This window comes from Podarcis bocagei (genome assembly GCF_964188305.1).
Source record: "Podarcis bocagei genome assembly, chromosome: 9".
NCBI lineage: Eukaryota > Metazoa > Chordata > Lepidosauria > Squamata > Lacertidae > Podarcis > Podarcis bocagei.
The window spans coordinates 79,112,250-79,124,658 of record NC_138134.1 but is presented as its reverse complement, the minus strand read 5'-3'; the positions used below and the strand labels follow the sequence as shown (position 1 = coordinate 79,124,658).

The window sequence follows — 12,409 nt, the reverse complement described above, 5'->3', positions numbered from 1 at the left end:
TATTGTAACTCGCTCTACACAGGGCTGCCCTTGAAGCTGACCCAGAAACTCCAGCAGGTGCAGAATGCCACTGCAAGGCTCCTTACGGGGTCCTTGCCATAGGACCACATTCATCCAGTACTATACCAGCTGCACTGGCCCCCGCTGGAGTACAGGGTCAGGTTTAAGATGCTGGGTTTAACCTTTAAAGCCCTATACATCCTAGAACCCTCGTACTTACAGGACTGCCTCTCCTGGTATGCCCTGCAGAGGACCTTACAGTCCACAAATAATAGTATCTTGGAGGTCCCAGGTCTCAAAGAGGTTAAACTGGCCTCAGCCAGGGCCAGGGACTTTGCGGCTTTGGCCCCATTCTGGTGGAACACTCTATTGCGGGAGACCAGGGCCCTGCAGGACTTGACATCCTTCTGCAGGGCCTGCAAGATGGAGCTGTTCTGCATGGCCTTCGGCCCGGGCCCAATTTGACCTCCCTCTATAGAACCCTGTAAGTTACCTCTTTGGCCCTTTTATTGGCTCATGTGGGATCAACATGGATAGCTGGCCCTGATGAATACTTGAGGTTCCCAACCCCTATGGTTGTAATTCATGGGCAGTTACTTAATTTTATCCTGATTCTAATTTTTAAACTGTATTTTAATCAATTGTTTGATTGTGTTTTAATGTATTTGATATTTGATGTTAGCTGCCCTGAGCCCGGTCTTGGCCGGGCAGGGCGGGGTATAGATAAAAATTTACTTCCTTACTACTTACAGGTGGTGGTGGGAGCAGCAGGTTGAAGTGGCCTTCCCCACGGGCAAAAGGAACCCCAGGATGACCCCACAGCTTGGGGGCTACTGCCTACCATGGTCTTGGATTCAAACAGAAATCAAGCCTGGTCTCACTGCGTGTCGAGGCCCCGGGCCCTTAAGCCCCCTTAGATAATAAAAAAACCAGACACAAATATTTAGGTTAATGGGATAAAATGGGCCATAACTTTATTGGTTACATATGTGAGCGGTTTGGCTTAGGCATTGGGCAAAACCAGACTGTATCCTGACTCCTGCCTGTCTGCAGGGAGCCTCCTAAGAATAAACCACCGGTAGTGGGAGCCCTATGATATACATCAAATTGTGGCACCCCCAGGGTCCCCGAAGGGGTTGTGGCATGGCCCTAGCCCACGCCCAGGCTTTGGACAGGCACCACACACCCGGATCCCTTTAACAGGATACCCTTAACGAGGAGGGGCAGGCGGAGGCTACAATCTCCCCTCCCATAAACAAGACTTACCCAATGCCTAACCGCCACTCAAACCCCAAAGGATCGCTGCCAACACCCTCACACTTGCAGCCAATCCCTAATGCCCTTGACGATATCAACCAGCCAAACATCACTTCCCAAATCGGAAAGGTGAACGCCGTCATTATGAAACAAGTCCTCCTGCTTGTAAGTAATGTTGGGGTGTCGTATCACCCGTCCATTCAAGAGCTGCACCTCATATCCCACCCTACGATTAATAGCTTTCCTGGCCTTGTCGATTCTGTGCGGGCGGAAGCAATCTCGCCAATGCCGCCTCACCAGCATTTCAGACCAGATTAAGGTCATGTCTGGGAACAAAACAGCCAGTTTATCAAAGTCCTCTCTCATGCTTATGTTTAGGTCATTGCCGTTCCTTTGACCCAGGTCGTTCTCTCCAAGTTGAACAATCAGAGCGTTGGGGGGGCCATGCAAGGCAGCTCTGGCCATCACGATTGGCATAAGCTCCTCCCATTTCAAGTCACACCTTGTGACCCAGGAGACACTGACATTTTCAGGAAGCCCTAGGCAGCTACCCAAGCCAGTATTGATGGCACGCACATGGGCCCAGTGGATAATACAGTGTCCTACGATCCATATGTTTATCTCGGGGCAACCTGAAAATAAAGGAGTGCAGAGCATGATTACCATGGGTTCTTGCAGATATACCTTCTATAGCATCAGATCTCCAGCATCCCATATCCTTTATTCTGTCGGTTGGCACACCCCAATGGGCAGACATCATGGCAGCACCAATCCTAAAGGAATGCACAGCAAGATCCACAGCCGGTAGACCACAGGCCTGGAGAGCTTTCCGCATCACACGGGTAAACTGGTGTCGAGCCAGGCGAGAGCGATCTTGGTGAATAAGGAAGGGGCCCGGACCAGGACGCCTGAAGCAGGGGTATCTCCTGGCATCCTTTACGGGATACGGGCCCTTGTGCTCTGATGCTGAGAGTCTGATAAGGGCTCCTTTCCCTGATTTTAGATTGTTGGATGCATATTACCAATTCTAAGACAAATTTATGTCCTCTAACAGTAACCCCCTGGAGGAAATGCCTGGCTCACCCTCATTGACAACTTCGCCCACTCTGAGGGCCCCAGATAATGCTATGACATATACTGCCAAGACAGGCGAGACTTGTATTTTAACCAGCAAATGACTGTTAAAACCCTACAGATATGGTAAAGGAGGTCAAAAGTGATCGTTTTTCTACTCTCCGTGTTTGGTGGTTGAAGTCTACCCCAACATTCATCGCCCTACATACCATAAATGCTGCGCAGGGATCAACAGAAAATACATTTGCTGAAGAAGGCAAGAGCAGCAGATTGGATGGATAATGTTTTAGCCATGCGACCTAGCCTCCAGAGGTGCACAAGGCAATACGTGATCCTCCGTAGGAGGCTGGCAAGGTCTGAGTTAGATTTTGTGCGGAAAGCAATAAAATCAGACCACGCCTTTTTGTAGGATCTAAGCATGGATGGTGCAAGAGGCAGATACTCCCTGCATCACGTCAAGCTTCCAAGCTTCCAAAAAATGCTCTGGTAACTGCTGGGGCTCGGGCGCTAAAAATGGAAAACTATCCATCTGGAACTGAGATAATGCGTCAGCCATGTTGTTATTAACCCCCGGAATAAATTTGGTGGGGAAAACGATGTTCAAACCCAAACACAACAGGACAAAGGAGCAGAGTACTGAGATACTCTAGCAGTCCTGTGCCTAGTGCGTGGGGGAGAAGCACCAGAAGCTTGCTTCTTGTTGGCAGGCATAGCAAACGATAAAAGACAGCTGCGTATACACAAGACTGCAAACCACTGAGGTCAATAATGTCTACACTGGCAGGCAGCCCGCCTGAATCAAATATTGTCCTCACAGACTGGCAGCAACACCAATCAATATTGCCTACAATAATGGGCAGCATGAACCAGGGAGCGCGGCTTAGTATCAATAAAGTCTACACCGAGAGACAATGGAGTACACCTCCAGGGGAGAAGACTAACAGTGCGCTAGCAACACCAAAGTGACCTGCCTGGGGCGTAAGCCAAATCATCATCATCATCATCATCATGGGTTGTCTCAAATGGTTCGCCAATGGAGTTCCACTTGTGCAGCAGGATTGCTTCCTCTCGCTGTGCACCCCCCCCAAAAAAAAATGATCTGGAGACTCCACAAACATTTTGGAGCAGTTTTTGAGTGCAGAAGACCATGGGAGAGGGAAGAGGAGGAGGAAGTAGTTCTAGTGCAGAAGCAGAAGTCTGCTGGGTGAGTGGGATGGAAGCACTAGCTATGACTCATGGCAGGTTTCTGCCCAATTTGCACACACAATTTCCTTTTGGCCACCATTATTACCCAGCTCAATCCACTGGCGCTTCCACGACCAAAGTCTTCAAGGGGATGAAAAAGAGGGAAACAGCCTGTGAGCGAAAGAGCTCTTATCCCGAGCCATCATTTCAAGAAATGCCAAAAGAAACTGCCTTGACAATTCGCACTGGTCTGTTTCCTGCAGCTGCTTGTAAATCTTGTTTTGCATACTTGACAGACGCCAAAGTCAGGTCTTGGAGCGCCATTACCCCAGGAGGGGAAGCCCAGCACACAGGAAGAGCAACAAAAGCTATTTTAGCAAAAGAAAACGTAACACATAATGAAGTGAACGCAATCCTTAATAAAAAAAAACCATGATTGAAGAGCGGATGCAAAATACGCAGGAGAGATAAAGAAAAGACTTCTTTGTGCAACACACCATTAAACCACAGGAGGCAGGAATGGCCACCAAACTAGATGGCTTTAGGAGAGGATTGGACAAATTCATGGAGATGGAGAGGGTGATCGATGGCAGTGGATGCTGGACTAGGTTGGCCCCCATAAGGCTGATCCAACAGGCTCTTCTTTTTAAAATAAATAAATAAATGGTATTAACTTTTCTAAATTACATTTCAAAATATGCATTTAAATAACCTTACACCTATGACTTCCCTTCTTCTCCTTCCTTGGTTCATTTTGCATATCATAAATCCCTGCATATTGCACATGAACTAAACCATTAGTAATCCATTGCTACAGCCATCAAAACTTATTTACACTGTTGAATTTATCTTAATGCTACCAGCGCTTTTAAATAAACACAATTTTCTCCTATACACTCAGTAAACAATTTTCAGTCTTTTTAACCAACAGGCTCTTCTTAGGCAATAATTAATGCAGCATTCACCCAACTGGGCTGATGGGCACTGCAGCACAAAAGAGCTGGAGGGCACCAGGTTGGCAAAGGATAAAATAATGGAACGAATGCTGCCTTTAATTACAAAATTACAAATTTAATAACAAAAACAGATGTCATTATAGGGTTGGGAGGATCTCACATGTCCATTCATGCGCTCACTTCCAATGCTCCTGTTTCCACACTGGACCATTCAGCTTCTGCTGCCTAGCCTCCGTTTGTTGAAAGTGTCCCTTGATATGTGTCTCCACTACCCTGCATTAAATTAGCTTAACTAGATTTCGCCAGCTGTCATTTAGCAAGCTTTGAGGGTTCATGTCGAACCCTTGTGGCACTTGTGGACAGCCCTCTGCGTTTTTTTCAGAAGAAATATCCACCTGGAGATCAAGGACAATCCAGGACGCTTAGTTCTGCTCCAGAGCCAATCATCACCACAAACTTGTCTAATCCCTTTTGAAGCCATCCAACCCACTACATAGCCCCCATATTGTCAAAGGCAGAAGCTGGCACAGGCAGTCTACTTCCTGGGCGATTTTTTTTTTTAAAAACCCTGCATGTAGAAAACAAGCATGTCAGGGACAGGGGTTGAAACCTAGCCATCGCCCCGATGTGCTCATTTTCTCTCTGTAGGAAATGGAAAAGCTTTCGACCATGTGAACCCTGACATAGGATGCAATCTGACATGGCACAGGACTATTACCCTTTTAAACCATAGCAAAATAATAGCACATCAGATCTTGTATCGTGTCCTGGTGCCAAGGCAGAAGACAGGATAGTGTGCCTCCCACTTTGAAAGAGGGGGTGCAGCAGAAAAAGACAAACTTGTTTTTCTAACTTCAGCCTTCAGATTCCTGATTACGCTGCAGGCCCTTATCCTCCTAAGGATCTCAAAACCAAAACACTGAGCTCTCCTTCGCTGCATAAATTCCCTGCTGCTCCTGAAGAGGTGCCAGGCTTGCTGAAGTTATCACCTTCCCCTCCTCACCTCTGCACTGAAGCTCAGGTTATGGAAAACCTCTCTTCTGATTTTCCACACAATCTGGTAAGACCCGATTCAGCACATAAGATTGAGCTTTTGCAAGGCACGGAGAGAAACTCTCGGGCCCTGGGAGAATTAATCAGTGGGAGTGAGCCCTAACTTCCGACTCGCCCTGCAGCAAACGCCATGCCTTCCCACTTTTTCAGAAATCCCCACCCCAAAGAACATCCTAAAATAACAAGGAAGTGGCTGCTAAGGCAAGCCAGGAGCCTTGGTTATATGCCCAGGGACCAGACTGAGTCTGCCCCCTCGCTTGAGCAAGCGGCCAGGATCCACTTCCCAGGCAGCAAGCTCAGCCCAAGGACCTCCTTTACTGCCCACAATGTGACCCAAGGGGCCTCCCTCATCGGATCGTTCATGGTGGAGGACGTGCCGGCACTCAATGGTGCCAACCAAGGACAGGGAGCAGAATTATGTGACCATGCACCACCCTGTCCTATGGAACCCCCCCCCCCCCGCTAAATTCAATGAATAAAGAGACAAGGCAAGTAGTATTTGGGTAAAATCAGGTCATGGCTTTATTAACTACTGGGGTAAGAGGTTTCACATAGACATCAGGGAGAACAAACAATTTCTGGCCCGTCTGCCGGAAGGACTTAATTTGGGGTCAACTGGAAGTGAGCGAGTTCTTGACCTGCATCCAAGAGTAAGTCCCTTGCTGGATTGCACCTGGGGAGTGCTATGGGCCTAGCCCCCACCTGGGCGTCTGGGCAGAAGCATCTCTCCCGGATCCCTTTTCTGGAGGGGTAGGCAGAGGCTACAGCCTCCCCTCAATCCAAGACTACGCCTATCCAATGCATCAACCGGCCCTCAAGCAAATGCTCGCCGCCAAACCGCTCACATCTGAAAACAATACTTTAGGCCTCCCACCAGGTCAGTCAACCAAACATCAAGTCCCTCATCGGAGAGGTCTACCCCATCCTGTCGGAATAAGGCCTCTCGTTGGACTGTGATGTCAGGGTGTCGGATCACCCAGCCACCCAGCATCTGCACCTTGTGCGTGACGTCGTTGTTCACTTTCTTCCTTATTCTCTCCCTTGATCTTTTCATGGATGCCAGCCGCGGTTCCGGGGCGCCAGGCCTCAGAATAATAGGCCAGTGCTGCCTCTCCAGTAGCTCGGACCAACAGAGGCTGGTCCGTGGGTATTGAAAGTGCAAGGTCTCCAAGTCTTCAGTGATAGCCTTGACTAGGTCATAAATCCTATGTTCGCCCACGTCGTTCTCACCCAGGTGAAAGATGATGATATCAGGTGGGCCCGCCGTAGAGATCCGAGCAGTCAGCAATGGTAGGAGCTGATGCCACCTCATTCCCCTCTGGCTGATCCACGACAGCTCTATATTCGAGGGGAAGCCCAGGTTGCTGCCCCACCTGGACGAAACTGCGCGGACTTCGGCCCAATACACAACGCTGTGCCCGCAAATCCATACCTTCTTGGTGGCCAATCCTCAAAAAACCAAGAAAATAAACAAGACAGTGTAAGTTCAGGGGCGCAGGCGTGCCCTGGAATGCCATTTCCTAAGGGACTTCATTCTATCTGCTGGCAAGTCCCAATTTGTTGTGATGTGGGGGGTTAGCTAGGAGGCACCAGCCAGGCAGAGGAGGAAGGCTCAAAGCCTGGGGAATGATGGTGGGGCAGAGAGGAGGAGGAGAGGAATGGTGGGGTGCTGAAGAGGCAACAGGCTTTCTCAAGCCAGAAGAGCCAGTAGCACCTTAGAAACCAACTAAGTTTGTTATTGGTATGAGCTTTTGTCTGCATGCACACTTCTTCAGGAAATAAGAGAACTATCTTCAAATTTCTCATGGAAGATGGAGCAAGCTTGTTTTCTCCTGCTCCGGGGGGGGTAGGATTCTAGTTACAAGAAAGGAGATTCAGACTCAACAGCAGAAAGAACTTAAGAGCTGCTTCAACAGTAGAACAGTCTCCCTTGGGAGCTTGTGGATTCCTTCCTTGGAGGTTTTTAATCAGAGGTTGGGTGGCCATCTCTCAGGGATGCTTTAGCCAATATTCCTGCATTGCAGGGGGTTGGACTAGATGGCACTTACTTTTATCTGTCCTGATTCTACAAATATCCAGCTTCCTTACTTCTAGTGCTGTAAGAGAGAAAAAACTTTCCCTATCCACTTTCTTCATGCCCTGCATCATTTCATAAACTTTTATCATGTTGCCTCTTCCCCACCTTTTCTCTCAACTGAAAAGCCCCAAATGCCATCCACCCCACTGGAACCCTTTGTTCCCCTTCTTCTGAACCTTTCCCATCTTAGAATAGAATCATAGAATCATAGAGTTGGAATAGACCACAAGGGCCAACGAGTCCAACCCCCTGCCAAACAGGAAACAACATCCTTTACAACATCCTTTCTTAGGTGCGACAACCAGAACTATATGCAATATTCCAGACGCATTCGCACTGCAGATCTGCATGAGTGTGTTATGATAGCAGCAATTCTATTTTCCACACTTTTCATAATGATCCCTGGGATGGAATCTGCAGTTTTCAGTCACAACTCACTCCACTGGAACCTTCATCAGGCTACCCCCTACGAGCCCCAGGGTCTCCTCCCTAGTAAGGTAGCACCATGTGTATTGCTCTGTATGATTAACAATACATATGGTTAGCACGATTAAGTGTGAATAAAAAATAAAGTTGGGTCTCATGAAGGCAGAACTGGACAGGGAAGTTTTTAATGTTTGATGGTTTGTTATGTTTTATATTTGTTGGAAGCCGCCCAGAATGGCAACCCAGCCAGATGGATGGGATACAAATAATAAAATAAAATTGTTGTTGTTGTTGTTCAGAGATAGGTCTCGGGTCTGGATCAGTTGAAGACAGCCATATGAGGTGGCCAGGACTAAAGAGGCAAGACACAAAGTGTGGGATTTAAAGAGGGTCACTTTATTAACTACAGCAGAGTAACTTACAAACGGCAGGCAGGAAAGGAGGAGACGCGTGGGCAGGAGTCCAAGTCTCTCCTGAGACTCCAAATCCTGTCGTGAATGGCCAAGCCTACCTTGCAGGGAGGAAGGTGGTCTCCATTGCCCTCCTCTCCCCCCACCGCACCCCTTAAGGTGAGCTCTGGCTGACTCATGCACCCTTGGAGCCCCACAAATCCAGCCAAGTGACACGGGTCAACCTCAAGAGAGATGCCTTTCCTGCCCCACAGTTCCCCCTGGAGCCACTTAGCAACCTGAAAAGTGATTTGGGGTGCTCGCGGTTTTGCCAACTTCTCCCCTTTCACAGGAGGATAAAGCTCGGCCTAGTTCTTCTTCCCCCACCGCCGCAGAATATGTGCTTTTATTTCTGTGTGGAGATTAGAGAGGAAAATATCGTTCCCAGCAGCAGACAAGGAAATCCCATCCTTTCCGTAAAGTTCGTTCCTAGTGGGATTAATTTGGGTGTGAGATATCGTTCCGTCCCCCGTTGCAAACAGCGCCATTCTCATTTGTCTATTAAACCGTTTCCGCTTTTTGCACAATAGCTTCATGATTGGGATGTTAATCCAGGCTCTTCTGGGCAAGATGTTGGACCACAGGATAACGACCCCCGGCCACCTTTGCCTAATCTCCTCCAAATCCTCTATCACTTTCTTAAGCAACTTGTTATACGGCATCAACCCGAGGTCATTGCCACCTGCATGCAGGACCACCATGTCCGGCTTCTGCCAGACCACTCCGTCCTGGAAGATTGTGGGCAACAGTTGACTCCACTTCAAATTTATCTTGCCCAACCACTGAACAGAGGCCACCGGGCCCAGACCAAAGTCAGCTCCCGGACTGTAGTGTTTCGCTCTATGACTGGCGCCAAGAACAATACCGTGGCCTGCGATGAGGATTCGGACACGCTTGCCTCCAGCCAGGCCTCCTGTTAAAAAGAAACATCGTCAGTAGATTGCAACTCCGGACAGTTCTCTTTTCCCCAGCTTTTCAGAAACCCAACGGTACAGAAGCCTCGCAGAGGTGTTTCCATATTGAGGCACAATCCTAAATGAACAGGCCCAGAGTACCTCCAACACACCCAGCACCAGCTGCTCAAGTGTTTTCTTAGTTTCTGTCCAGAACTGAAACTTCGTAAGAAGATGGCCATGCGCACGAGGCATGAAGATCCCTGGAGAGTTGCCCCTATGCTCTGCATAGTCCTTGAGGACAGTCACTGCTCAGGGATCAGCCTCCAAGCGTGGGCTTCACGGCACCATCGAGCTCTTCTGTCAGTATTGGACCACGTCCTCAATAGAACCCCAACCTCCAAGAACACCAGACTGAGAAATCACAGGCAGGGCCAGACCACACATGATGCGGACTGAGGCAGCCTCCTCAGGCGCTGGAATCCCGCAAAGGCACCCCACCTGCTCCTACTGAACACTCGCAAGATCTCGCCACGGCCCCAGTGTCTCCTCACTTCTCCTGTGGCAAAGGAGTGCCCCGCAGAGATGCAAGAAGTGGCTGTGGCTTCCAGATTCCAGGGAGATCTCACAGACCTCTTGGGATATCTCATTGAGCGTGCAGACGCGCGATTCCATAAAGCGAGTCCTTGGTGTAGCAGTAGCAGCGGCAAAGCCTCCCCATTTCATCTCAGGCGGAGAAATGGGACACACCACCCCTGATTGCAGGGCACACTCAGAATGTCCAATTTAGCTGCCAACTGCCCTGTTGTAAATGCTCCCTGGGTTGATGATGTTAAGGCTGCATAAGAGAAGCCTCCTGGATGAGGCCAGTGTCCCGTCTAGTCCAGCAACCTGTTCTCACAGTAGCCAACGAGATACCTATAGGATTCCAGCAAAAGAGCCCTCTGCCCTTTTGCAGATTTCACATCCAAGAGGCAAGGTCAGGATCTCAGCCTGCTTGCCTGACCAAAATGCAAACTGTATGTAGGGCATGAACAACATTTCCTGCAGCCCGAGGCAGTGAACAATGGCAAACTAAAAGAAATTCAGCAATAACGCTCTTCTAGGCTGCATCAACGGAAGTACAGGGTCCAGATCAAGGGGAATCGTAGTCTCACTCTATTCTGCCTTAGCTGGACCACACCTGGAATACTGTGTCCAATTCTGGGCACCAGATAGATAGACAAGCTGGAACATGTGCAGAGGAGAGCAACCAAGATGATCAAGAGTCTGGAAAACAAGCCATATGAGGAACAGTTGAAGGAGCTGGCCATGTTTAGCCTGGACAAGAGGAGACAATGAGAAGTTCCGAGAGCCATCTCCACATATATCAAGAGCCGGCTTTAAAATGCTTTCCAGTCTTTTGGCAAAGTATAAAAATCATGGGTTCTTATTTAAAAGTAACGCTAAGGTAGGACAATGTATATTGCTCTGTGTGATTAATAATACATATGGTTAGCACTATTAAGTATGAACAAAAAATAAAGTTAGGTATCATCAAGGCAGAACTGTATAGGGAAGTTTTTAATGTCTGATGGTTTACTATGTTTTATATTTGTTGGAAGCCACCCAGAATGGCAACCCAGCGAGATGGATGGGATACAAGTAATAAAATAAAATAGTTGTTGTTGTTTTTGTTGTTGTTGTTATTCAGAGATAGGTCTCGGGTCTGGATCAGTTGAAGACAGCTATACGAGGTGGCCAGGACTAAAGAGGCAAGACACAAAGTGTGGGATTTAAAGAGGGTCACTTTATTAACTACAGCAGAGTAACTTACAAACGGCAGGCAGGAAAGGAGGAGACGCGTGGGCAGGAGTCCAAGTCTCTCCTGAGACTCCAAATCCTGTCGTGAATGGCCAAGCCTACCTTGCAGGGAGGAAGGTGGTCTCCATTGCCCTCCTCTCCCCCCACCGCACCCCTTAAGGTGAGCTCTGGCTGACTCATGCACCCTTGTAGCCCCACAAATCCAGGCAAGTGACACGGGTCAACATCAAGAGAGATCCCTTTCCTGCCCCACAGGTCCCCCTGGAGCCGCTTAGCAACCTGAAAAGTGATTTGGGGTACTCGCGGTTTTGCCCACTTCTCCCCTTTCGCAGGAGGATAAAGCTCGGCTTAGTCCATGTTCCCCCACCACCGCAGAATATGTGCTTTTATTTCTCTGTGGAGGTTAGAGAGGAAAATATTGTTCCCAGCAGCAGACAAGGAAATCCCATCCTTTCCGTAAAGTTCGTTCCTATTGGGATTAAATTGGGGGTGAGATATCATTCCACCCCCCGTTGCAAACAGCGCCATTCTCACTTCTCTATTAATATATTGCCGCTTTTGGCGCAATCGCTGCATGAACGCTTTAGTGCATGAGGCACTCCTGGGCAAGATGCTGGACCACAGGATAAGGATCCCCGGCCACGTTTGCCTAAATGCCTCCAAATCCGCTACAACTTGAGAAACTATATCCTCACTCTTCATAAACTTCATTTCATAGTCGTCCAAGTGCAGAACCACAATGTCCAGCTTCTGCCAGACCACCCTGCCCTGGAAGATTGTGTGCAACAGATGACTCCACCTGCAACTCTTCTTGCCCAACCACTGAACAGAGGCCATGTGGCTCAGACCCAAGTCAGTTCCCAGACTGGAATGTATCGCACTACGTCTGGCCTGAAGAACTGTACGGTGGCCTGCGATGAGGACTTGGACACGCTGGCCTCCATCCCAGCCATCTGTCAACAAAAAATATCATCAGTAAATTGCAACTCCGGACAGTTTTCTTTCCCCCGCCTTTTCAGATGCCTATCGGTGCTTGGTAAGATGCTGAACATGACCTGTTTATGTTTTGTATGCCTCTCAAAGGTGTCTCCAGGTGTACTGCAGTTGGGGCGACCGTAATCCTAAATGAGCAGGCCCAGAGTACCTCCAACACACCCAGCACCAGCTGCTCAAGTGTTTTCTTAGTTTCTGTCCAGAACTGAAACTTCGTAAGAAGATGGCCATGCGAACGAGGCA

General features: G+C 48.7%; 1 protein-coding gene across 7 annotated transcripts in view; it reads right to left on the bottom strand.

Annotated features, from left to right (window-relative positions):
* Positions 1-942: 942 nt before the first annotated feature.
* The window catches only part of LOC308594147 (uncharacterized protein), a 45,208-nt gene continuing 33,741 nt past the window's right edge, over positions 943-12,409 (bottom strand). For 4 of the 7 annotated variants that reach the window (XM_081206905.1, XM_081206910.1, XM_081206911.1 and 1 more), the window contains one exon: positions 6,024-6,974. In XM_081206905.1, the coding sequence (XP_081063031.1) occupies positions 6,367-6,974 (608 nt within the window). In that variant the 3' untranslated portion in view covers positions 6,024-6,366. Of the gene's footprint in view, positions 1,890-6,023; positions 6,975-8,403; positions 9,391-11,139; positions 12,127-12,409 lie in introns of those variants that run through there. The other 3 variants (XM_081206908.1, XM_081206906.1, XM_081206907.1) reach the window with 3 other exon arrangements.